The 27,882-nt window shown below is 42.3% G+C and overlaps 1 protein-coding gene across 2 annotated transcripts in view; it reads left to right on the top strand.

Moving 5' to 3' along the window:
• The window catches only part of ATP9B (ATPase phospholipid transporting 9B (putative)), a 581,467-nt gene that overhangs the window by 443,545 nt on the left and 110,040 nt on the right, over nt 1-27,882 (top strand). For both annotated transcript variants that reach the window (XM_073631215.1, XM_073631214.1), the window contains exon 15: nt 11,652-11,900. In XM_073631215.1, the coding sequence (XP_073487316.1) occupies nt 11,652-11,900 (249 nt within the window). The remainder of the gene's footprint in view (nt 1-11,651; nt 11,901-27,882) is intronic.

Here is a 27,882-nt window from a genome sequence, read left to right as displayed (position 1 = left end):
TATGTTGTTTTGGGTGATGAAGTCTGCCTCCAGTCTGTGCTTGACTGCAGATCTGGTGTTGATCAGTGCGCATGCTAATTGTTGTGGTTGAATTGTTGTCATCCTATATTTGATGGTTGATTGTAGGTTGGTCCTTAGAAGTTGTTCTTTCTGTAGCATTTTATGAACGGAAGTTGTTAATGTTGCGGTGGTATTTCTTAGCTTGTGGAGAGCGTTCGCTGAGTACTTGAAGTTGCACATGGCGAGAGAATTGGTGATGGTAGGATGATTTGGTGATGATACTGAAGTGGCGATGGTTAGGTTGTTTAGGAATTGGTGGTCCTGAAGGGTGCCACTGCTTCTGTTGCTGAGAAGATGATGGTCTGGAGAAAGCCGCTGCTTCTGGGTGGTATAGATGAATGTGTGATGGGACTGTGGTGGTGGAGGGGGGCCACGCGGGCCTACCGCTCTCCTGTTGATCCAGAGGAAGGCAAAAAAACCTCTAGCTGAGCTAGCCAATTGCTACAGCAGAGGAAAAAATTCCTTCCTGACCCCAGAGACGATCGGACAGAGGTCCCTGGATCAACTGCTGGGGGCCCCGCGACTTACCTGACCTGGGTGGGTCGGTGATGGGAGAGGGGAGGGGGGGATGTCGGGTCAAGGAGCGGGCACTAGGGTTGACCTAGGCTGTACTTACTGGTATTGCGCTACGTCTGGAGGGATCAAGATGAACGCCGGTGCAAGGCTTGAGCAGAGGATTGTCCTGCTCTCGGTATCACCCCAGGCTCTAGTGGTGAGGTCCGGTGTGTCGGAGGGGTGTTAGGGGCATGAATGGCCACTGCCCGCGTAGAGATATGGCAGATAGTTGCCATAACCCTGATATTTTCTTCAATGGCGGGCGGTCCGCTTTAAAATAAAAGTGGTCTCTGCGGCGGATTTGCCGCAAGATCACTTTTATCGGCGGCAGGAGAGGTGTTCACCCCCCTCCCACCGCGTCCCTGTCGTCTCTGCCACTTACCGGATCTCTCGGTAGCGGTGGAGACGATCTGATCCTTTACCCTGGTAGGCAGGAAGTCGAGTGAGGAAATGATGGCCCCTACTCTATGCCATTAGACGATGGGAGCAAAGTCAAGCGTCACCTCCGCCCAACGGTCTTAAAGGGACAATTTTTTTTATTGCGGAAAAAAAATACTTTTTTTTATTGCTTTTAAGTGTAAATGTGTCACATTAAAAAGGTCCTGTCATGCTTTTTTTCTATTACAAGGGATGTTTACATTCCTTGTAATAGTAATTAAAGTGGTCCCAAACGTTTTTTTTTAAGGGACAGTGCAAAAATAAAAAATAAGTCCCTCCGTGCCCGCATGCAGAAGTAAACGCATACGTAAGTCATGCCCGCATATGTAAACGGTGTTCAAACCACACAGGCGAGGTATCAACGCGATCGTTAGAGCGAGAGCAATAATTCTAGCAAAAGACCTCCTCTGTAACTTAAAATTGGTAACCTGCAGACATTTTTAGACGTCGTCTATGGAGATTTTTAAGTGTCAAAGTTTGTCGCCATTCCACGGCGCAATTTTGAAGCATGACATGTTGGGTATCAATTTAGTCGGCGTAACATTACCTTTACAATACAAAAAAAATTGGGCTAATTTTACGTTTTTTTTATTTTTTAATTTAAAAAGGTGTATCTTTTCCAAAAAAATTGCGTTTGTAAGACCGCTGCTTAAATACGGTGTGACAAAGTATTGCAGCGACCACCATTTTATTTTTCTAGTGTGTCTGAAAAAAATATATAATGTTTGGGGGTTCTAGGTAATTTTCTAGCAAAATGTTTTTAACTTGTAGACACCAAGTGTATAAAATAGGCTTGATCCTTAAGTGGTTAAAGCCTTTTTCTGAGGCAGGCATCTAAAACGTTCTACAGGTTAAAGACTATATTGGCTTTTTATTGCTGTCTGTGTATCAGCTAGAGGCATTTCACTTTACGTCATGTCAGGAAGTGATATCATATTTCTGCAAAGAGAACACAGACAAAACACATTTTTAGTGAAATGCAGAATGGTTCAAACTGACTGTCCATGCCTTCCTGTCCTAGTGACAAATGTACCTCCCTCTTCCTGTATGGCCATCACAGGGATGGGAATGGAGCATATTACAATGGAGGACAGATAGAAAAAAATTCCAGAAATGTATAACTCTTTAAAAAAAATGTGCCTAGCGTGTGGCGTTAAAGTACACCTCTAATGAGATAAGGATAAGCTTCTATTGCTAAAGACTTTCTGAGAATGTTACCTGGCTGGATTAGCACCGGAACCAGGCAGTTTTTATTTTTAAAAGTAGGAGACAGCAATGGCAGCAGACACATTTTTTTGGAAAAAGTTTCCTTTAAATTCCCCAGTGAACATTTTTTTTAGTGTCCAAATAAAATTATTGTAGAAAATGTATTCTGTAATAATGGCACCATTTATATGTATCTAGAATATGATGTATCTCTTAAATAACTCCATCTGTCTTCAGCTGTTGGCCGCATAGAGAAAGCAGATTGTGTTTACCTAGTTGCTAATTAAACATATATGAAAGCACTCCAGAAACAAGCAGAGGTGCCTTCAGTTTGTGATAATAAGTGGTTCCAGCCACCTAACAGTTAGGCAGAGGTAGCTTTGTGACATTGATTTGTTTCCCTAGTTGTAGTCCTGTTTTATTAATTCGAAACAACAGCCCTCTTGTATATCTACAATAATGCAACAGAGAAATCTATTATAACATGATTATATTTTCCCACTGGAAGCATTCCGTGACAGAGAGCATAATCTTTAATGGAATCTGTGTGAAATTAAATTATACAAGCATCAATAAACATAATTCAGAAGGAGTAAATCATCTTAATTTATTTGCGTCTGTAATGGCATCAGCGAATATAGAATGCAAATGCAAAGGTTCAAAGCAGGAGCTGAAAAGCAGATGAGCAGAAAAGTTAAACCTATTATTATACAGCACTGTAATTTGATGGGCAGCATGTTCATGGATCACTGGCTCAGTGCACCGAGCCCATTGCAGCACGCGGCTCCCAACACTTGGTTCTTCTGATCCTCACAGCAGATCAGGACATGGTGGGTGTATAGCTCAATGTTACTTAACATTTCAACCTAAAGCAACCCTAATAAGTGTCTAATAATAATGAAATAAGTATGTTAGGTGTCGCCTAGAATCACTCAAGTTAATTGTATACTCTGCAGTAGTGATTACAAAAATGTTTTTGGCTGGTTTCACACAGACTTTTTTTGTTCAGTTCAGTCACTTTTTTTTGTAAAAAAAGCATCAAAAATGGATACGAATGTCAATTTTTATATCCGTTTTCATATCCGCTGACCTGTTTTTACATAAAAAAGTGACTGAACTGAACTTCAAACACCATATATAGCTGGTTGCTAAGAGGGGGGGGGGCGGGAAGCCGGCCGCCGCGTCCTTAACAACTGATGAGTCGTCAGCTGGGTTTCCCGTTGACAGCTGAATGTAAAAAAGAAAATTGCTGGCGAAAAAAAAAAATTCAAAATGGTGTGGGGTCCCCCCAAAATCCATACCAGACCCTTATTCGAGCATTGAGCCTGGCAGGTCAGGAAAGGGAGGGGACGAACGAGGCCCCCCCCAAAACATACCAGGCCGCATGCCCTCAACATGGGGCGGGTGGGTTGAGGGCATGCAGCCTGGTATGTTCAGAAGGGGACAAGGGTCTCTTCCCGACAACCCTGGCCAGTGGTTGTCAGGGTCTGCAGGCAGGGGGGATTATCGGAATCTGGGGGCCCCCTTTTAACAAGAGGGCTCCCAGATCCCGAGCCCCCCCGCCTACATACTACCCTTACCCATTCACCAAAAAAGCAGTGAAATGTACATTCCTTTATTAATGGCGCCGTCTTCTCCTGCCGTTTCTCATGGTGCCTTCTCTCCCGTCGCTGTCTTCTCCTCCCACCACCGTTTCTACTTCTTGGGTGTAAATATGCTTTGTGGGACAACTCTTGCTAGTTGACACAATGAACCAACAGTGGAAGTGTTTTTTTTTGCTCACTTAAAGTATGTGTAAGCCCTCACTTTGTAAAACAACCCATTCAGTTTAAAATAGAAAGGCAAAACATTTATGTATACATATAAAAAAAATTTATAAATACCTTTTTCCTGTTGCCTCCAAGGCAGCATACCTGACATAAGCTCCCCCCGGACTCCTCCCCTCAGGATAGTTAATACATTATAAAAAGACAACTCTACCCCCCAATAGCATTCTCCTTTTTTTCCTCATACCTGATGGATAGTCAGTACGGGTGCTTTACCTCTGCTTCAGGCAGTTTCCTTCTGGGTTCAGGCCTCTGACGTGGTCCCCTGTCTTGGGCTGCTAACAGTGCTGATAAGAGGGGAGCCCCTTCTCAGGGTCTTTTGGGGCAGCAGCGTTTCCTAACTTGGAACTTACAGTTCTGCGTGTAATGGCTAAGCTGAGAGTTTCAGTGGGGGCAGGTAAGGGCTTCCGTTTTTACCTTTCTATTTGCTTATGCTGTCTGTGCTAGTCCTGTCCCTTCACCTTCTGTGCCTCTCAGGATGGTGAGAGCCATGGCGTGAACGCGCCGCTGTACTCTGTCTTTTCCCTTCCATCGTAGCTGTCGATGGGCCGGGCGGCGTTCCCGGCTGCTCGGCGCATGCGCGGGCATCTGACGCTTGCGGCGCCATCTTAGTTATGGGCAAATATATGAAAGTTTGCCCTTAGTTAGGTAGAAGTGTAGAAGGTGGCTTAGAGACAGAGGGATGGGTGTTCCCACCCCTCCTTACACACTTTAAAAGTCTGGTCGTCATTGTAGCCTTAGGCTTTCCCCAGCAGGTCCAGTCTCTTGAGTGCTCCTCCAGTACATTCTCTTGTATGGTGAGTACTCATTTTTGTTTTAGAAGCTGTAAATTGTAATAATAAATAAGGGGGTTTATTTTTGTCTGGTGGTAATGTTTTTTCTTGTAAAAAAAAAAAAAGGGGGGGATTGAAAAAAAAAATAGGGAATTTAAAAAATAAATAAATAAATAAAATAAAATATAGATAAAATTAAAAAAAAAAAAATAAGTAAAAAAATAAAAAAGGGGGAATTTAATAATGAGGGATTTATTTTCTTTTGTGCGTTTGGAGGGAAAGCCTGTCTTCTCCCCATTCATTATTAGCTTTCCCTTTGCCCTTTCTTTAGTGCTTGCTCTGCTACTTGTCACCCTTAGCCTGCCCCCACGGTCATGAGTCAGCCGCCATGAGATCAAGACCATCGATTTCTTAGGTAAGGGCTCGCACCTGATTAAAATAGGATAAAGAGAGAACTTTTTATTTTTGAGTAAAAGAGTGCCTTACGCTGTTACTCTCGTTTCAGCCCTTTACGCCTAACAAGACTTCTGGCCATCACAGTGGACAGTCCCGGCCAAGCTCCAGTCACAGTCAGTCGACTACTTCCCGACACCGGTCTGATGGAAAGTCGGCATCTAAAAGACGTCGGTCACCTAGTCCTTCCAGACGAGAAAGTTCAAAAAAATGCCGAGCTTGTGGTGCAACCCCGTTGCCAGATAAACTAATCTGCAAAGATTGTCTGCGAGGTTATGCTGATCAAGAAAGAGCTGAAGTCCAGCAGGTCACTTAATAAGGAAAGTGGTAAAAGACTCATTAGCTGAGCTAATGGACTCATCTCCCTCGCAGGTCATAGCAAGTGATCAAGTGCATCCTTCGGAGCCATCCCTGCCTGGCCCATCATCAGCAGTGGTCGCATCAGTACCACCTCCCCCGACAACAGGGGAGAATGACAAATCAGAGGATTCAGCGGAGGAATCAGAGCCTTCGGACTTCAGCTTCTCTCTAGTACAACCTTTTGTTTCCACGGTCAAACAGGCCATCGGTTGGGAGGAGGTAGAAGAGCCTCCTAAGAAGGCCAAGTCCTTTTTTCCATTTTTAAAGAAAAAAAGGATCTGATAGAAGGGGAATGGAAAAAGAAGACAAACGCTTTTCCCTAAACCGTCTGCAGAAATTGTATCCGTTAGCAGAGTCTGACTCGGTTCTCTTGGACACTCCTGCGGTGGTCGATACTGCAGTGGTACGCCTAGCGAAAAATGTCACCCTTCCTATGGAGGACTCAGCCTCCTTTAAAGATCTGCTGGATAGACGCATTGACTCAGATCTGAAGAAGGCCTACCAGTTGGCGGGAGGAGCCTGCAGGCCAGCCATAGCGTTAGCTTCAGTATCTAATGCCATCAGGGTCTGGTCTGAGAACATTGAAGTGGCCATTCGTCAAGATGTTCCGAAAGAGGATATCATAAAAGCACTGGAGGAACTCAAGTTATCTGCAGACTTCGTGGGGGAAGCAGCAATTGATTCAGTAAGGTATTCAGCAAGAGCAATGTTGCACACGATTATGGCCAAGCGGGCTCTCTGGTTGAAGCCTTGGGCAGCTGACGCAGCCTCCAAACAGAGTTGGTGCAAGATCCCCTTTGACGGGAAAGCTCTGTTTGGGGATAGGCTAGAGAAGGCAATTTCTCGGGTGACTGGTGGAAGATCGGGATTGCTCCCCCAGGACAGGAGGGTTAGGCGTTCTTGAGTCTTCGCCTCTAAGTTCCAGTCTTCAAGAAATAGAAACTTTTCTCACTTCCATCAAGGCAGAGATACCAAAAAAAAATTGGAAAAGTACCCAGGCGACTTTTTTTAAACAAAGAAGTCTTCTCAATCCCCAGGAAGGAACAAAGTCCTTTTGACAGAAAGCCACTGCAGCTGCCCCCAGTTTTTGTTCCCAAAAAGAGTGGAGAATGGAGACCGGTAGTGGATTTGAAGAGGTTAAATCTTTACATTCACCTGAAATCCTTCAAAATGGAGTCCTTGCACACCATAATCCAGATGGTCCAACCGGGCCTTCCAGAAATATCTAAGAGTGGCAGTAGGTCCCATGCACCTCCAGTTCCAGTGCCTTCCCTTTGGCCTGTGCACGTCCCCGAGGATATTATCAAAAGTACTGGTCGCAATTCTGGCACCCCTCAGGGAAAGGGGGTTGCGAGTGGTGTTCCATTTCCTGGACGATATCCTGCTTTTAGCCCCCAGTCCAGCACAAGGTTCTCCTGTCTACCCTGAAGAAATTTGGTTGGTTGAATACAGAAAACCCATGTAATGATCTATCTAGGCGCCCTTTTCGACACCTCAGCCGGAACAGTATGCCTTCCTCCCCAGAAAGTGGCGGCTATTGTCCAGAAGATGTCCCATGTGAGAACACTGTCCCACCTGTCAGCGTCAAACTGCATGAGTCTAATCGGGACTATGTCATCTTGTATCTAGATGCTACCCTGGGCTCATTGGCATCTGAGGATTTTTCAGGTGGGCTTTCTGGCCCAGTGGAAGAAGAAGTCACTATGCCAGCGGATCTTGATCTCAGTATCCATGAGGAGAGGTCTCCTCTGGTGGTCGAAAAAGGATCTAATCTCAAAACCCCGTCTACTTCAATGTCCATCTTGGATCATCCTTACCACCGATGCAAGCTTGTTGGGTTGAGGGGCACACTGCGATCACCTTGCAATACAGGGGAAATGGGACTTCCCAACAAAGGGAATAGTCTCCAACATCTTAAGAGCAGCTTTTTTAGCCCTGGTGAATCTGAAAGACCATCTTCGACAAAAGTCGGTCTTAATACACCTAGACAACAGGGCAGCAGTGGCGTATATTCAAAGGCAGGGAGGGACACACAGCATACCTTTGCTGAGGGAAGTAAAGCCCATTATGTTGTGGGCAGAAAAGAATCTGCTGGATCTGAAGGCGGTCTACCTGCTGGGCCATCTGAACAAAGAGGCAGATCATCTGTCTTGTTATTTTCAAGACAACGAATGGTCTCTTCACCCGGCAGTCTTCGACTGGATCTTGAATCTACAGAGTCCTCCAGAGATAGACCTGTTTGCCTCGACAATAAATGCCAAGCTACCACGATTTCTTTCTCGCCTACCTCATCCTCAGGCAGAAGCAGTGAATGCCCTCTCGAGTCCATGGAATTGCAAGATAGCATATGCCTTCCCTCCCAGGCCCTTGATCTCGAGGTTCCTGCTCAGGTTGTCGAAAGAACCAGTCAAGGTGGTAACGATTCTACCATACTGGCCGATGAGGCCATGGTTTCCCTGGGCAATATCCCTCAGTACGTGTCGACCTCTCAAGATTCCAATTCTACCTCAACTTCTCTAACAAGGGAGATTCATGCATCCAGCCCCTCACAAACTGAATCTGCATGTCTGGATGTTGAAAGGGAAGGATTCCAGTCTTTTTTGATGCTCTTCTGGTGTCATTTCAACTCTTTTGAAGGCCAGGAAACCTTCCACAAATTATGTGTATTCAAAGATCTGGAATAAATTCAAGTTATTTATGGGAAGCAGAGGTTTGGCCCCCACAGATCTGTCTACTGCTCTACTCTTGGATTTTTTACAATCTGGCTTGGACTTTGGTCTCAGTCTAAGTTCACTCAAGGTTCAAGTGGCAGCTATTTCGGCAGCTACCCAAAAAAGATGGGCAGAAGAGTCACTCGTCGTTCAATTTTTCAGAGCAGTTAAAAAGATTTGTCCACCAGTAAGGCGATCTTTTCCGGCTTGGGACTTGCCCTTTATCCTGGACTGTCTGATGTCTCATCCTTTTGTTCCTCTAGAAACTGCTTCACTATGGAACTTAACGCTCAGGACAACCTTTTTAATTGCAATAACCTCAGGAAAAAGGGCTTCAGAGTTGCAAGCATTAGGGTCAGAAGATGAACACATTTCTTTCTTCCCGGATAGAGTGGAACTTTGGACAATACAAGATTTTGTCCCAAAAGTTTCTTCTCGGTCCTCTTTCAGAAACTTGGGTACTACCTACTTTTACAGATCCACTCTCAGGCAAGAACTGGACATTGCCAAAGTTCTAAAATGCTACCTGCAAGCCACAAGTCCGTTTAGAGCATCAAACAGATTGTTCGTTCTGCCTTGGGGCAGAAATAGGGGGAAGGAAGCCACTCCAAGAACGATCGCCTCCTGGATTTGCAAGTTGATCCAAAAGGTGTATAGGGCTAGAAGGACGGATCCTCCGGTGGTGAAGGCCCACTCAACTAGGGCAGTTTCTGCAACATGGGCGGCAAGGGCCAATGTTTCTCTAGAAGCAGCCACATGGTCATCCCCAAACACATTCATGCGTCATTACAGGATTGACCCAGGGGCACTCACTTCAGTGGAATTTGGAAGAAGGATGATTGAATCAGCTCTTGTGTTACCTTATTAAAATTTTATTATGAGCATTACCCACCCTGTTGTTATCTATTCATTTTATCACAGGTATGCTGCCATGGAGGCACCAGGAAAACGGAAAATTGTATCATACTTACCGTAATTTTCTATTCCTGGTGCCTATCCATGGCAGCATACATGCCCTCCCATGGTATTCGATGTAAGAGGAGAATGCTATTGGGGGGTAGAGTTGTCTTTTTATAATATATTAACTATCCTGAGGGGAGGAGTCTGGGTCGGAGCTTATCACAGGTATGCTGCCATGGATAGGCACCAGGAAAGGAACATTACGGTAAGTATGATACAATTTTCCGTTTTTTCCCCCTTTTTTTAAAAGAGGTCACATACCCTCTGTTCTTAGTTGCAGCAAGAGCTGGGGGTGGAGAAACAGCAGCACACTGAACTTCCCAGTGAATGGCTGTGCGCAGGGGGGAGTGTATCAGAACAAGCCCGATCATTGAATTACCTCTTAGCAAAGCCAGAAAACAGACTGCCCTGTGCTGTAATGCGTAGTGTGGTCAGTTTTTAATAGGAAAGCAGGGACTGTCAGATCAACACCAGGTATTTCACACAAGGGAAGCAATACAAAGAGAACAGGATACTTTTCATACAAGTACATGATGCAGCAGGCACCTACCAGGAATATGGAATGTTGGGTTTACATGTTCTTTAACCACTTGCCTACCGGGCACTTACACCCCCTTCCTGCCCAAGCCATTTTTCAGCTTTCAGCGCTGTCACACTTTGAATGACAATTGCGCGGTCATGCTGCACTGTACCCAGACACATTTTTTTATCATTTTCTTCACACAAATAGAGCTTTCTTTTGGTGGTATTTAATCACTGCTGGGTTTCTTATTTTTTTACAAAAAAAAAAAAACCCCAAAATTTTGAAAAAAAAATGTTTTTTACTTTTTTCTGTCAGTAAATTTTGTAACTAAGTAATTTTTCGCCTTCACTGATGTGCGCTGATGAGGCGGCACTGATGGGCACTGATAGGCTGAACTGGTGGGCATTGATGAGGTGGCACTTATGGGCACTGATTAGATGGCACTGATGAGGAGGCACTAATATGCCACACTTATGGGCACTGATAGGTGGCACTGATGGGCACTGTTAGGTGGCACTGATGTGTCCTAGCAACATGGCACAACCGCGATCGCTGCTCTGCTGCACACCCCCGCGTCATTTGACGGCGGGGCGGGCAACAAGCATTTAAAGCAAAAAACCTTTTAAAATGTGTTATAATATATTGGCAGCTTTATTAGACGTAATGTTCTGAAATTATTTTTCTATTTTTTTCTTTACCTATATAAAAAGACAAAATTGAATAGGAAGTATAGCATATTTACAGTGAGCACCTCTTTTGAGTTATGATTGTAGTATTTACTGTTTTCATTAGATTTCACATTTTAACATACATTACAGCAAAACTTGTTAGAGTTTTTTGGCAGAAGAAACATGCACAGTCTCCTCTGCCAAGAAAAACTGCTTCCTCTTGCTTCTAGTGTACATAGCCTGCAGTGCATGTGCAGGGTGGTATACACTCCAGCTCATTCCTGGCACCTGTAAGATGCCAGAAAAGCAGGTGGGTGCCAGGAACAAGATATCTCCTGTGCACATGCGCAATAATTACAGCAACAGTGGCAGAGAGGGAAGACGTCGGACCCAATAAAGATTGTAAGGGTTTGTCAGTGATGGCTATAGGGTGAAGAGGGGGATCGTGGAAATTGCAGCATTAGAGGAGGACACTCTAGGAGGCAAGCGTGCCATAATGTTCAAGTATGATATGCTTTGTATCAAGCTGATCTTATTTAAATGTTTATCTAAAAACACTGAACTACGCATTTCTGTTAATAAAGCCCAGTTTAGTGCACGTGTCAGGTTTCACATTTTTGGATAGTGCTATCACATCTGTGGTAGTTAAATCACCTGCTTATCAGTCTTCTGAATGTCTGGGCAAAGCTGAGATTTCCTCACTCACTGGGCCTAGTGACTAATCGTTCTTAATCACAGGTCCTAGCAACAAACTAATTCCCATGCAGCCTATAGACTCCATTTTTAACATTTGATAATATTCATTAGAGGCTTTTAAAAACTAATAAGCCTTTTTTTTGGCCTAAACTCTCTCAACTAGTGATAAACTAATCTTTGCTTTAAAAATATTAGTATTGTTTTATTATTTTATTATTTTTTTTTTTGGTAACAAGACTTACCTGTGATATTTTACCAGGATTGTTGCATTTTTCTAACAATGATAGTTTATATTGAGATTTTTAGTTTGAATTCTATTTTTTTAGTTATTGGTTAAAATTTGACTTTCGTAATTTTTATTCTTCTCTGTAGTAGGGTACTTAAAACATTATTAATGTGAGTCTTTGTCATCTACATTGAAGGTACAGCCTCAAGCCACTAATAACAATGCCAGCTCAACTCCTTCAAGAAAGGTCCAGTCTTCAGCCCCTAAAGTACGCAGGACAGTGAGCAGTCGTGTCCATGAAGCCGTAAAAGCCATAGCTTTGTGTCACAATGTTACACCAGTTTACGAATCACGAGCTGGCGTAAACTATGAAGCGGAGTATGCTGAAGTTGATCAAGACTTTTGTGATGAAAACCGCACCTACCAAGCATCAAGCCCTGATGAGGTCAGTGTTCTGTAATTTATTTATTTTTTTCTTTTTCAAACCCTAGAAATTAATAGTTCTAATACAAGGTGTGTCCAGAAAATAATGAGAATCAGGCTCTCTTTCCAAATGGGCCAACAGGTCTTGACAAATGAGTTGACAGGGTTCCCTCTGATCAGATGACAAGTTCTTTGGAACAAGTTTTGCACACACTTTTCTCATGTTCAAATCCTGAGTCACAATTTCATGAACAATTGACTTGGAACTTCTAGTTTTCCTCTGCAATCATTCTGATAGTGAACCGTCGGTCACAGGTGAGAACAGACCTCACTGCATCCACATTCTGTTCCATTTTTAATGAAGAGCGGTATCCCGATCGGCGTTCGTATTTAACGAATTCTCGTCCTTCCTTGAAGGCCTTGTGCCATCGGTACACTTGGGCAGATGATAGTGCAGCTTTTCTATAAGCTTTCCTCACCGTTTCCAAAGTTTTTGAGGCACTTTTACCCAATTTCATACAAAATGTTATCGCTGTTCCAAGTTCACTTGCATTTTTCTTAATATGAGACACTTGAACAGGGCATCACAAAAAAGAATGTCTCAACTCTAACAGGGCTGTAATGCAACTAATCAGTGTTCTACTGTATACCTGGCACCCCATTCCAAGCGACCTTGGACAGCTTTGCTCGTCACAGAGCCCTTCTCAAGCCTAGGAACTTCATTGTCAACTATATTCTTGACACACCTTGTACATTATTCAGTACTCTATTTGTATCCATTTACAAACAGAGCCCACAGACAGTACTTGTAGTTTGTTTATTCATGGATTGAATGTGAATTAATGATGCAGCTGTGTGGGTGGAGCCCCGCACAGCCGCGCTTTTTTTTTAAATCTGACAGCGGGTGCAGGGAGGGGATCTCCCACCTTCTGTCATGGTTAAGGGGGGAGTTGGGGAGGTTGTTGAACATGTTACACCCTAAATACAAGTGTAATATGTTCAGAGTAGTGAACTTAAGTGCAAAATCAGGTAACTTTACGTGCTTTTTTTTTCTGGGGCGCACGTGCGCACTTCCGGAGCCCCGCTTCCGCTGTGATTGGACACAGCAGAAGCTAGTGGGTCTGCTGTTCTGAGGAGAGACAGAATGGTGGTCTGCCTATGTAAACAAGGCAGATCACCGTTCTGCCAGATGGGAAAATGGAGATCTTGTGTTTCTTCTAAGCAGAAACACTGATCTCTGTTTTCCTCCAAAACACATCCCCCCACAGTTAGAAAGCACCCCCTAGGGCACTGATGGCGAACCTTGGCACCCCAGATGTTTTGGAACTACATTTCCCAGGATGCTCATGCACTCTGCAGTGTAGTGGAACATCATGGGAAATGTAGTTCCAAAACATCTGGGGTGCCAAGGTTCACCATCACTGCCCTAGGGACACACTTAACCCTTTGATCGCCCCTGATGTTAACCCCTTCTTTGCCAGTGTCATTAGTACCGTAACAGAGCATTTTTTTTTTAGCACTGGTTACTGTAATAATGTCACTGGTCCCCAAAAAATGTCAAAAGTGTCAGGTGTTCAATTTGTCCGCCGCAATGTCACAGTCACGCTAAAAATTTCTAATATGGCGGAACAAAACCCCTCGTATCAAACTGGAGACTTTACAGCATCCCACAAATGCCAGCGGCCTGGCAGTTCCTAATCCAAAGCTATATTTTCTCGCTTCCCAATTACAGCATTTTGTCGGATGAGAGTCTGAACAGATATCCTTTCCTGCTCGACAATTATTTTCTTTTGCATTTAAGGGTCGGTCTCCACTCCTTGTCCTCGATGGTGCAAGAGGAGGTGTCTCGCTTGCTGATATGCCTACTTGTATGTTAATCTGTAAAGTATGGGATACAGTTAAAAAAATGTTGGGTGTCTCATATCCCACTAGATACACTCCCATATGGGAAAATGATAGACTTTCTCAAATTTTGGCTCTTAGAGGCTTTCAGAGATGGGCAAAACTAGGAATAACTACTTTAGCTCAGCTATATCAGAATGGTATACTTAAATCTGACGGGAGAGTTCTCTGTAGAATCCAACTGGTTTTACCAATTCCTTCAATTAAGACATGCTCTACATGCCCAGTTTTCTTCTGCTAAGATATTTTTCCCCTCTATCTCTGTCTTAGATAAAATAGTAGGGGCAGGGTCAACAAAGGGTCTTACCTCGGTTACTTATAGGTTACTGTCAGATGGGTTTCTATTGAACAGGTACATTAGGTACAGGTACATTAATACATCTTTTGTGGCGATGTCCAAAACTTCAAAGATACTGGGTGGAGGTGATTGGTACCTTAAATAGGGTATTAGATATTAATATTCCGGTGTATATTGGGTTACTGTGACACCTCTATCTACACCTCCCCTACTGGTAATACTATAAGGCGCGCACTTTTTGTTGCCCGTAGACAGATTGCTCTTAAGTGGACCTCTCCACATCCACCAACTGTGTACAATTGGATTGTAGAGCTCAATAGGATCACTCTTTTTGAAAAGCATACATATTCCATAAGGAACTCCCTGAATAATTTTGATGTTATCTGGTCTAGATGGCTTCAATCTATGACTTGGGTATCATGTCAACCAATGTGTACTGTGTACTTTGTAATGCTGGATATTGTTATTCCTTTTTTTGTGTGTGTCATATATACTCCGAGTGGGGGAGGGTTGGCGGCTTGCGGGATTGCTGAAGGGAAAGGGTTTGGGTTTTTTTTTTTTTTTCTGTTGTTTTGGTTTGGTGTGATTTCTATTTTTGTGGTTTTGTCTGTATTGTGTCAATGTCGTTTTCATATTTAATAATAAAAAGGATTTGATTAAAAAGAAAAAAAATTGCTGATCGTGCCATTACTAGTAAAAAAAAATAAATAAATAAAAATTCCATTAAAATATCCTATGGTTTGTAGACGCTATAACTTTTGCGCAAACCAATCAATATATGCTTATTGGGATTTTTTTTAACAAAAATATGTAGCAGAATACATATTGACCTAAACTGATAAAGAAGGAACATACCTGTGAGAGGTATTCCAAGTTATCTGATGTCAAGAGGATGCAGATCTCCACTTGATGACTATGCTGCTAAAGTTTGTTTACTCCTCATCACTGACTGATCTAAAGTTTGTTCGCTGACTTGCCTGTATTGACCATGTTCCTGGTATCTGCCAGCAGTTTGGGGAATAAGCCAGACCCTTGTTCCTGGGGAATGGTAGGGGTTAAATTCGGGCTACTGCCTGTCCTAAATGGACTTTTGTATGTCATAAAATTGTTGTGTGGATGGTTGACTGCTGTGTGTATGTGAGTTTTCTGCCTTGCCTCCCCCCCCCCCCCCCCCTCTGGGATTGCAGCCATGTGGGTGCCTGTGTTCTGCTCATAATAGCATCCGTTGATACCTTTGTCCTACCTTTTTCAGTTTGTAATATCTCACCATGTCTATGGTTAAATGCATCTCCTAGAACATTTGGAGGTTAAACTCTAAATTTAAAAGGGCCTCCCTGTTTGATTTCCTTAAGGCACACAGGCCTCATATACTGTGCCTACAGGAAACGCACCTTATGGGATCGAAAGTGCTTGCCCTCAAAAAACACTGGGTCATGCATGGATATCACTCCACATATTGTAACAATGCCAGGGGGGTGTCCATTCTCATAAGAAAGGTCCTCCCCTTTTCATGCGATGGTTTTGGACCCCAAAGGTTGTTATGTTTTTTTACAATGCATGATATATGCTATGCCACTGCTATTGGTAGTGGTGTACGCTCCCCCCCCCCCCCCCGTCACAGGTGCAATCTTCATTGACTTGAGCACACAATTTTCCAAGGTGCCAACACTTCCTACCCTTATAGTAGGGGACTTTAACTCAGTACTTGATCCTAGTTTGGATCGATTAAAACCCCTCCAATATGAATCTAGGCTGTTTGGTCAGTGATGTGCCTCCTTTGGTTATGTTAATCTCTGGCGAAGAAATCAGCCTAAGGCCAGGGAGTACTCCTGCCAATCCCGGATATACCATACTCTTTCCAGACTGGACTATGCTCTGAGGACCCCTGATCTAGTCTCATATATTCAGACTGTTACATATCTACCTCAGACAATATCAGACCACTCCGCCCTCAGTGTTGAACTATTACTAGGCCATAGGCCCTCCTTTTGTGTGTGGAGACTCAGTCCCCTCTGGGTCTCCACCCCCGAATTCCAGGAGCCGGTCCGCGTTGACATGTCCCACTATTGGGGGGACAATGCTGGGTCCGCTTCCTCTGGCCCCACATGGGACACCTTTAAGGCGACAGTGCGGGGCTCCTACATTTCCAACATCGCCAATCACAGGAAGTCCTCTCAGGCTGCTCTTCTGGCCTTGGAGTCCGCCCTGGAGACTGCCAGGGCCCAATATTCAGCGCATCCCACTCCGGACTCCCATGGAGTCTTGGTGGGAGCGCACAGGGCCCTGGACCTCCATAGGGCGGATGCAACGCAGAAGCAGCAGCTGTATCTGTCGGCCAGATTGCATGAATATAGTGGCAAAAACAATACGGAATACATGGACAGGACTATACCGCAAATTCAACTAACTGATGGCTCTCTCACATCTGACCCCCTGACCATTAATCAGACATTTAAGTCCTTCTCAGCACCCCCCTCCCCAGCCGAACGTTGTGTTTTTTAAAATCCTTCCAGTTCCTCGTATTAGAAGACTCGCATAACATTATTTTAGACAAACCCCGGACAATTGAAGAAATTACCGAAGCCATTTATTCTCTCCCCCCAATAAAACTCCAGGATTGGACGGTGTGCCCGCCGAATGGTACAGAAATTATGCGGAAGAAATGGCATAGAAATTACACTCTCAGTTTGGACAGGCACTGGAGGATGGCATACTTCCTTCCTCCATGTGTGAAGCCCTGATTGTTGTAATACCTAAGCCCGATAAGGACAAACTGGTGTGTGGGTCTTACCATCCGATCTCATTACTTAATAGTGATTTCAAGGTGTTAGCAAAAATACTAGCTCTGAGACTACAGAAGGTCATTCTTCACCTCGTTCATAGAGACCAGACTGGGTTTATGACTGGTAAGAGTACGTATGATAACATTTGTCGTTTGTACCTACATGTCCACAGGGCTGCCAAAAAACTGACCAAAAAACTGGACTAGTGTTATCGTTGGATGTGTCAAAAGCCTTTGACACAGTCAACTGGTCTTTTCTTTGGGAAACTATGCATCGTATGGGTTTCAGCTCTCAATTTATCAAGTGGGTCTGCCTGCTTTATACCAACCCTAGGGCCAGGATAAGTACCAATAAGGATGTTTCTGATGTCTTTCATTTACAAAGGGGTACCAGGCAGGGCTGCCCGCTCTCGCCGCTTCTGTTTGCACTGGCCATAGAGCCTCTTGCTCTGGCGGTGCAGCAGACGGTGACGGTGGGTGACATCTGCTATGGTGAACTGTCTGAAAAGATATCCCTATACGCGGATGATGCCCTAATTTATCTGGATGGCTCGGAACAATCCTTTATTTCCCTGTTGGGAGTGGTGGAGGAGTTTGGGAAGGTTTCTGGGTTAAGAGTGGGCTGGGATAAGTCTGTGGCATTCCTATAGGCCTTAAGCTTGACTATAACTACTTATCTCAATCCAAATTGACCATTCAACCCACATTTAAGTACTTGGGGATTTACATCAATGCAGATTTAGCCACTTTCGAATCTCTCAATATTACTCAGATTGTCACACATATGGAGACCAGGCTGCGTACCTGGGTCTCTCTACTACCAAATTTAATTGGCCGTGTGAACATTTTTAAAATGATATATCTACCTAAATTTCTTTGTTTTCCGGGCATCCCCAATCTTTTTGTTTAAAAAACTTTTCAACAAAATAAATTCACTTTTATCCTCCTTCCTCTGGCAGGGGTCAAATCCAAGAATTGCTAGGGCCTTCCTACAGGCTGCTAAGGTTGACGGTGGGTTAGCCTACCCCAACCTAAGACACTACTTTATAGCTTCACAGCTGACATATGTTTATGACTGGTTCCTGGAGGCCTCCTCATCCTGTTCCACCACTTTATTAAATGCTCTTGCTGGTTCTAGGGCCTCACTTATTGATGTACTACATAGATCCTACATAGATCCATACCTAAACGTTGCTCCCGTGGTTCTCCGATTTAAGTTAGCTGGCTAGCCTGGCATGAAGGAAATAAGGTGATCACAAACTCAGGTGGGGTGTCTCCCAAAGCCCATATGGCACAACCTCAACTTCTTGGAGCTCCTCGGTCACCCAGACTCCCTGTGGTGGATACGACTTGGTGTCACCCACACCTCTCACATTTTTGTTAATGATGCATTCATCTCCTTTGAAGACTTGAAGGTACGGTGTGGCCTGACCAACAAATTCTTTTTTTTTTCAATGGTCTGACCCAGGAGCTCAGAGAACTACCTTTAGAAGTGCTATTTTCATACCCAGACATTGAAAAACTGGTCACGACTATCTATTCACGCCTGCAGGCTGCTCAGTGGAAATGGGTAGTGGACATCCCCGGGCTGTCCGAGGAGGGGTGGGAGGAGGTCTCGGAGGTCTGCTTTTTGGATCTTATTGGATCTAATGACCAATATGTACAGTTTAAATTTATACACCAGTTGCACTATACTCCTGCCAGGCTCGCCCGTATGGGTTATGACTCTGCTGCCTCCTGTTTCAGGTGTGGCTCCACTGATGCCGGGTACATGCATATGTTTTGGTCCTGCCCAATCTTTTCAACATTCTGGAATGACTTATTCTCATTCTTTGAAGACACCCTACATCTACCAGTACCTCGCACTCCAGAAGTTGGACTGTTGGGTGTCTTAAACGAGTTCCTACATAGGCCCCATACTTGAACTCTGGCTCGCATAGTATTGTTTTACGCTAGGAAATTAATTTTGTTGCAATGGAAGAATGTATCTGCTCCTAATGTTCAAATGTTGTACCGTATGATTAATAAGGTTATACCCATCTTTAAACTCATTTATAATTCAAGGGCTTGTCCTAAAAAATTTGATAAGTTATGTCAACCCTCCTTTTGGAATGACACCCCGCTTTCTCAGCAGTAGGGGGCTTCTGCCCCCTCTGAAGGGCCTGTGGTGACTGTGGGCGGTTGAGTGCCCCAAGTAAGCTCAGTGCTCCTGTAGACTGGAAGGTAATGAGCGGGGGGCGGGAAGGATAGAATTACTTTTCCCACCTGCAGTGATTGTAGGCAAGTGTGTGTGTGTGTATATGTGTGTGTATAGCTGTATTGGATTGTGAATGCAACTTTACTGTTTATAGCACTATGACTTACTGAAGTTGGGCCCTTTGCGGTCGAACATCTATTAACCTGATATACTTTCAGTACAAGTTTTTTCCTCCATTGAGGAATTAGGATTTAATGACACCCGGTCGTTACCAGTTCCTATGACAACGTCCAATAGGACGAAACGTACGTCGGAAGGCAGACGCGCTGACGTCATCGTTTCTACTCCATAACGAACGGGTGTATGCAGGCCGGCCGGCTGATTTTATACATGCTGTTTTATCTGTTTTTTTGGTAAGTGTACTACTTTACTTTATAATAAATTGGTCAAACGGATTCACACTATGGTGGATGTATCTTTTATCTCCCTGGGTCTCCATTGCTGAGCTAATCATTATCGATGAGTTCCGGGTGATCCTTCCTCCCTGCCGAGACAGATGGTGGTGTCCCCATTGAGTGGATTTTTTGGCATAAGCTTCATTACAGCTTACCTCTGGTAATCATATATCTTCATAGGTGGTGGATTTTTCACAAGATGCATTTATTCACTAAAGTCTTCAGTCACTATGGGTGGAATATATTGCAATAAGGACTGTTGATAACAAAAGTCACCTTTTTTCACTGACCTTTTTTTGTGATTTTTTTATTTTATTTTTTCAATTGTTACAATAATTCAATATTTTTCATGTGGTTCATAGCACATTTTTCTGATTTTTCACATTGTGTTGTTATTTGAGTTTATATTTTGATCACTTCATATTTTTTAATTATTCAATAATGATCTGTATTTAGCGCGGTTCTTTTATATATTGTATCTATTTAATTCTTTACCTGAGAATTAGAACTGCAGCTTGGAGGTGTAGGGAAGCGCAGTAATTTTGTATTATTTTCCGTTACCAGTAAGCCCTGCTCAGCTAATGTTACGAGAAGAGTGACTTAGGTACGAGATGTAAACGTTTATATATTTCTGTTATGTACTATAACTTTTTTTCATGAACAAAATCAATAAATAAATATGTTAAAAAAAAAAAACTGATAAAGAAATTTGATTTTTTTAAATATTTTTTTATTGAGTATGTTTTATAGCAGAAAGTAAAACATTTTTATTTATTTATTTTCCAAAATTGTCAGTCTTTTTTTTGTTTATAGCGCAAAAAATAAAAACCGCAGAGGTGATCAAATACCACTAAGCCCAGGTTCACACTGAGCTGCAGGAATGAAGCCATGTGAGTTCAGCTGAACTTGCACGATTTCACTCTTGCATGTCAGTCCCGATTTTGGCCGCGATTTCAGAGATATCTGTGCAGGTTTCTGCACAGATGTCAATGTAAATTGTAGCCCGAAATTGCAAAAAATAGTACAGAAATGACTTTTTGAAATCGGTGCGGTGCCGCAAATGCAGCGTCGCACCGATTAGGATGGTGCCATTGCCGGCGATTTGACATGTCAAATAGCATGTCAAATCGTACCGATATGAACCAGGGCTAAAAGAAAGCTCTATTTGTGGGGAAAAAAGGACATCAAATTTTTGGGTACAGTGTCCATGACCATGCAAATGTCAGTTAAGGCGACGCAATGCAGTATCGCAAAAAATGGCCTGGTCAGGAAGGGGGTAAAACGTTCCGGAGCTGAAGTGATTAAAGACTGTGTACACAATTACTAAAAACATTAGGATACTGGTGAGTGCTTTAACCCACCGATACTCCCACAAAAAATCAGCTTTGGAAGGAGTTGACCTGCAATATATACAGCCACTTTGGGGAAGGAGTAAGAAAATGAGGGTATTTTTTTAATTTTGTGTGCAGACCTTGTAAAAATGTCCAGAGAAAATATCCACCCTGAATAATGTTTCTAATTCCTCTTTAGCATTTCTAAAAAGGTACATTTTTCACTGCTTTTATATATTTATACACATATAAATAAATGTGCACTCTTTGCTTTGCAAACTACAAGGTCTACATCATAATTTTTTAAAGAGTTCTATTGACACAAGTCATGGAGCCCGAGGAAAATAATGTAAATGGTTCATTATTTAGCTTATTGAACTTTCTTGCAGTCACATTGACAGATGATTCCAGTTTTTCCCAATCACCAAAGTACCTTTTTAAAAGCATTTTTTATTGAATAAAGTGCTTTAAATATTGCACCCTTGAGCTTTATGCAAGCAAATGGTTCACTTGATTTTTTACCTTACTCTCAGCATTTATGTGTCTGAGTTGATTTGCTTAATACCTGACACCATTGTTTGGTAAGCATAATTTTAACTTCTGTAAGTGATTTTGAATTAAATGGTGCAATGCCCCATTTTCTTCTTTAACTCTTTACAACTAGTTATTATTTCTAGAGGACTGTTTTCATTATTTAATCTTTACCGTTCTGCTCTTGAAGGAGTATATAAGAGCATTGCTGCATGTTAAAATGTCCTTGTAGGTTTATTTCTCAGCAGTGAATATATACATTGGCCACAATAAGAACTAAAAGAGGAGAGAAAGATTAGGATTTAGTGAGCTGATTGGTTAGTCTGGGTACATTTTTTTTTAATCAGTGGTGGGAGATATAAATTATTTTAGCAATAAAAATTGTATGCAGTGATTTTTTTTTCTTCCTTTTTTTTAGTTTGAATAGTTCACAAAAAAAATCATATTTAGAGCTAAACTGAATCGACTTCTTTAATCACAATGTTCCAGTTATAATAGATATTTTAACCAACCACAAATCTGGGAAATAATACATCACCAAATTGTATTTTGTGGTGCTAGCTATAGTAACACCGACCCCAATCTGTCTTTTATACGTATGATCTACTGGTCACCCGACCAAACGTATCCCTTACAGATTGTGATCAGGTGTGATCCCTCAAAGCTTTCACACACATGAAAGGAGGAATGGGTGTGGAGGCGATCAGTTGCAATCAGCAACTCAAAATTAGAATTAACCCCTAGACGGGAAAAAATAAATGAAAACTATTAATAAATTTGAGTCCATGCAAATGATCACCTCACCAACCAACTCCAAGTTTCTTCCAATACCTGTTAAATAAAACAAATTATGAAGATTATGCATAAATATGTATATATTTATATTCTCATGGACATAAATGCATCGTTTAAAAGTATGTGAAAATCTAAAAAACCTACACATATGTATGTGCGGTCGACGTTCGGCAGGTGGTTCCCAAAGGAGAATTCCACCCAAATGGGAGAACGAGGACAACGCACACACACATGTGCACAGGAATCCTAACACAGCTTAACTAAAGCTACTCAAAAAAACAGCAGACTATATTGGAATATAGCAGACTTGCCTCAACAGTCTGTGTATATTCAACACACATATCGTCCATAAATTTATTACATTGTGCATACATATGACTCAACTTCCTCAATAAAATTCTAGTGTAATACAATGGAGGAAGAATAATTTAACTGAGTTACGAATATATGGACTTAATGTGCAGGATATACAAGATAAATGGCATTTATCATGAAGGGGTTGGTTGAAGAGAAGGCCCCCAGAATGATGAATAATTCAGTCAGTCATAAAAATGGGACACATCCCTCTCAAAGTTCAGTCCCCCCGGCTTTCTGGTATTGAGGCGAAATATCCAGAACACTTCTCTTTCACAGAGTGTTCTGAATCTATCACCTCCTCTAATGGGTACAGTAATCCTTTTGATTCACTGTATAACCAACCCCGAGACAACTTTGCCATGTATGTCATTCCAATGTCTGGCAATATTGGTTGAATGATTCTTCTCGATATCATGCAAATGACCGTATAGTGGTCCATCCCATGTACTGAATATTGCATGACATACAAGTGACAACATAGACCAAAAATCTCATGTTGCAGCTTATAAATGAAAAAATCCTGAATGTTTTACCGGTGGTCGTTGAACAAATGACATCCCCTTTCTTTATGTAAGAACAGAATGCACACATTTTACTCCCACATCTAAAAGTTCCTTTGAACTGCAGCCAATGTGAACTTGGACTGGTGCTGGTATATAAACTAGGAGATAAAAATCTCCCCAAAGTGGGGGTCCGACGAGACACCGTTTTAATACCATCTGTCAAGATCTGAGCATTTGTGGGGTCTTTGAGCAACACAGGAAGATATCTAGTGACAGTACTCCTAATCTTGTTAAATTCCACACTATAGGGGGTTGAAAATATAGGGGTGCTGACATTCAAGGGAAACCTTCCTCTGTTTCTACTTCTATTAGGATTTCTATCCATAATCAACTCATTGCGCGGATTGCTTTCAGCATTTCTAAAGGCTCTGGAAATCATCGATTTGGGGTAACCTCGATCTTTGAACCTATGTGCCATACCCTCAGCTTCTCTTACGAAGTCGGAGTCCCTGCTACAAATGCGTCTCAACCTTAGAAATTGATCCACTGGAATACCTCTTATTGTATGTTTTGGGTGACCTGAGTCAGCCCTCAACAAAACAGTGGGTTTTCTAAATAGGTTGGAAGTCACTTCATCATTGTTGCCCAGCAATTCAACATCTAGAAACTCGATGGACCTAGGATCACAATGTCCTGTAAATTGCAGATTAAGATCGTTATCGTTCAAGTAGTCCAACCAAGTATCCATGCTAAACCACTCGTCTGTAACAATGAATAATTGGTCGTCTATGAAACGACAATACAAGGAGGTATCTGCATGACAAGGGCTATCTGATCCAAAGATGCGGATCCTCTCCCACCACGCCATGTGAAGGTTGGCCAGTGATGGGGAGAATTTAGCCTCCATCGAGGCACCACATCTTTGTAGATAATACAAAGATGCGGTGACATACATGGCAAAGATGTCTCGGGGTTGGTTATACAGGGATTTGAAAGGCTTACTATACCCATTAGAGGAGGTATTAGATTCAGAACACTCTTTAAAAGAGAAGTGTTCTGGATATTTCGCCCCAGTACCAGAAAACCAGGGGGACTAAACTTTGAGTGGGATGTGTCCCATTTTTATGATTGACTGAATTATTCACCAGTCTGGGGGTCTTCTTGATTTCAACCAACCCCTTCATGATAAATTCCATTCATCTTGTATATCCTGCACATTAAGTTCATATATTCTTAACTCAGTTTCATTATTCTTCCTCCATTGTATTACACTAGAATTTTATTGAGGAAGTTGAGTCATATATATGCACAATGTAATAAATTTATGGACGATATGTGTGTTGAATATACAAATACTGTTAAGGCAAGTCTGCTATATTCCAATATAGTCTGCTGTATTTTTGAGTACCTTTTTTTTAAGCTGTGTAAGGGTTCCTGTGCACATGTGTGTGTGCGTTGTCCTCGTTCTCCCATTTGGGTGGAATTCTCCTTTGGGAACCACCTGGCGAACGTCGACCGCACATACATATACAAAATTATTTGCGCTGCGCTTGATATCAAAAAATTAAATAAAGTGGTATCAAAGATCCCTAGTGTATAAATATCAAATACGACTTACAAATTTCTATATGTGGTGTGTATCTTAACCTCTATATTATGCTTACATATCAAACACTAAGAGTGCAATGTGCATGTACACTCACGCCAAAGCAAACATAATCAAGTGATATATCAGATAACATGCAATATCTCACATCTAGTGTAGCATGCACAAAATCAAATCACATGAACATGAAATAACATAAAAGTGCTTGGTGCTTTTTAAACGCAGTCAAAATAATTTGAGCTTGGTGATCTCTTTATAATAAAGTGTCCATAAAATGTCCAAATTAAAAGTGCATCTGTGTTCAGCGAAATCGAACACATCAGGTGCAAATAAATCCAAGTGCTGCAATCAACTGTGATGAATCCTGGAAACCCCCCAAAGTGATTGCGCTCACCTCAAAGCGTGTGACACAGTGGCTAACTATGTCAAATCACGCTTGGTAGCCCCTCTATGGGCTCTGCAAGGTCATATAGATCCGATCTCCACTCACTTTAGGTTGACAAGGCTCCATAGACATCCATATATAGAATGAAGAGAGACTACATAGTGTAATACTATCAACCACTATTTTATTAAAATATAAAAAAACATAAGGGATAAGATACATAAGGGACCTTGAAGATTACCAAAACAAGCGGGTTTACCGCTGGCAATCCACGTTGGAAAACAATAATACGGTGAATCCACAAGGTGGAACCACTAGTGATCGGAATGAAGAGGTAAGAGGGGTGCAACCTCAGGAGATGAAAAACCCCCAGCAACAGGATAGGGGACCAGCTAACAACAAGCACCCCTCGTATCGATACGAGGATAAGCAACCTTATATACCCTCCGAAAAAATCGCAGAATGATTATTATGAAAATCAAGGACCAAATGAGTATAGGCACAGCAACCATCATCAGGGCCCCCCCTTTAATCAAGGGAATTGGGGCTATGGAGTACCGTACAATAGAGGAAATGGTTATAGAAACCAGCAAGGTGGACACCAGTATGGGAGGGGACATGCACCCAACTATACGCCCTACAGGAGGGGTGGACAACAGAGGGAACAACCCTTCTATGGACCACAACAATATAGGAACCAGGGACACCAACAAGGGACACCTTACAGGGGTGGTCGACGCCAACCATATGGGGATCCCCCGCCACCCCCACCACCCCAACCCAGGAACCAGGGATATCCTCCCCTACAAAGAGGTGATATTCAAAGAGGGGAAGTATACTACTCACCCAAACCACAGAGAGAGAGATATGACAGATCCACACAGGATCAATATGGAGTGCCTGTACATAACAGTTATCAACCACTGATGGATAATGGTTATCAGTACCCCAACGAGTCTTTTTTAGGGAGGGAGAGGGATGGGTACACCCGAGAAACAAGAAACCCAGAAAGAGAGGAGGAAGAGCTGGACGAAGGCTACAGCAGAAAAAGAAGGCGGGAAGATTAGGTGAGGGAATATACAATTTGAGTGGCAAAGACCTATCAAGAGAAGAAATTTTAACTCTTGATAGGGGTATTAAATTTGCACCTAAGAAGGGGTTAAACAAGTTTGAGACTTATATAGGGGTGCAAAAACTCATTAGGAAGCTTAATATTAAAAAATATTACGCCCTAAATCCAGTAGAAAGAACCGCTGTAAGTAATAAATTTACGAATCTGCGCAATAACTCCGTTTTCAACCCACACATAGCCAACAATAGATATGTGGATCTTTTTAAGAAATTGGTCATTACTGAGCTGGAACAATTACCCATCAAGAAGGCATATGAGCATAGAGATCTCAAGAAAGGATTGGATTCATTAGAGAGGAGAACTGACATAATAATACGACCAGCGGATAAAGGGGGGCATCGTAGTACTTTCACTGCAGCAATATAAAGATGAAATGAACAGAATACTGAGTGATAACAGTACGTATCAGATGCTGAGCACTGATCCTTCGAAGGTTTTTAGGAAAGAACTAGATCTCATTATCAAACACGGTGTGGACAGCAAATTTTTAAATAAACAAGAAGCCAAATATCTAATTCCCACGGTTAGCAGGACTCCTGTAATATACTACTTACCGAAAATTCATAAGGATAGTTCTAATCCCCCGGGAAGACCCATTGTGAGTGGGATCGAGTCCTTAACCTCAAGGCTCGGGGAATATATAGATCTACATTTACAACCTCTGGTAAAAAAGACACGTGCTTATCTTAAAGACACTAAGCACACCCTTCAATTGATAAAAGAACTGAACATGGAAAATGATATAATTATGGCTACGGGAGACGTGTCATCATTATATACCAACATTGACCATGAGGGCGCCTTGGAAGCAGTGAAATGGGCCCTTGATAAAGAGGAAGGGATTGATAAAGGCCTATGTGGATTTATTTTGAAATGTCTGGATTTTTGTTTACATCATAATTTCTTTTGGTATAATAATAAATTCTTCCTGCAAATAAAGGGCGTTGCTATGGGCGCTAAATTCGCCCCGAGCGTAGCAAACCTATATATGGCCAAGTGGGAGGAGGAGTCAGTAATGGTTGAACAGTATACAGATATGGTGTTATATAAAAGGTTTATTGACGATCTTATAATCATGTGGAAGGGGAGTAAAGAATCATTAATGACGCTATTAGAAACCATGAATGATAATGATCGTAATATCTCTCTGACTTGGGATATAAATAAGGACCGTATACACTTCCTGGATTTGGAGATACTCAACACATCAGAAGGTATGATTACGAGGTCCTTTTTCAAAGCTACAGATCGTAAGTCCTATATTTCCACTACGAGCTGTCACCATAAACCATGGCTTGATAACATTCCCAGGGGCCAATTTATGAGGATGAGGAGAAACTGCATGCTTGAAGATGACTTTGAAACTCAATCAGATAGGTTAGAAGGAATGTTTTTAGATAAAGGATACCGAAAAGAATTTCTGAAAAGAGAAAGAAATATGGTCAGGAACCTGAGTAGGGATGATTTACTGAGAGACAAAAACGCAGCTGTGGGAAATAAAGAATTTGATGGTACTTGTATTGTTTTAGATTACAGTTTACAAAGTAAGGATGTAGAGAGGATTTTAAAGAAATATTGGAGCGTACTCAAACAAGATACTCACCTAAAAGACCTATTGTCCGATAAACCTAAGATTGTTTACAAGAAGGCGCCCTCGTTACGTGATAGGCTAGTACACAATATAGTAGAACCACCTCCACCAAAGCCCAAAATGTTTTGGAATCTGAAAG

This window comes from Aquarana catesbeiana, linkage group LG05, assembly GCF_042186555.1.
Source record: "Aquarana catesbeiana isolate 2022-GZ linkage group LG05, ASM4218655v1, whole genome shotgun sequence".
Taxonomy (NCBI): Eukaryota; Metazoa; Chordata; class Amphibia; order Anura; family Ranidae; genus Aquarana; species Aquarana catesbeiana.
The sequence above is the reverse complement of the archived record's forward strand: the minus strand, read 5'-3'. Positions and strand labels throughout refer to the sequence as shown.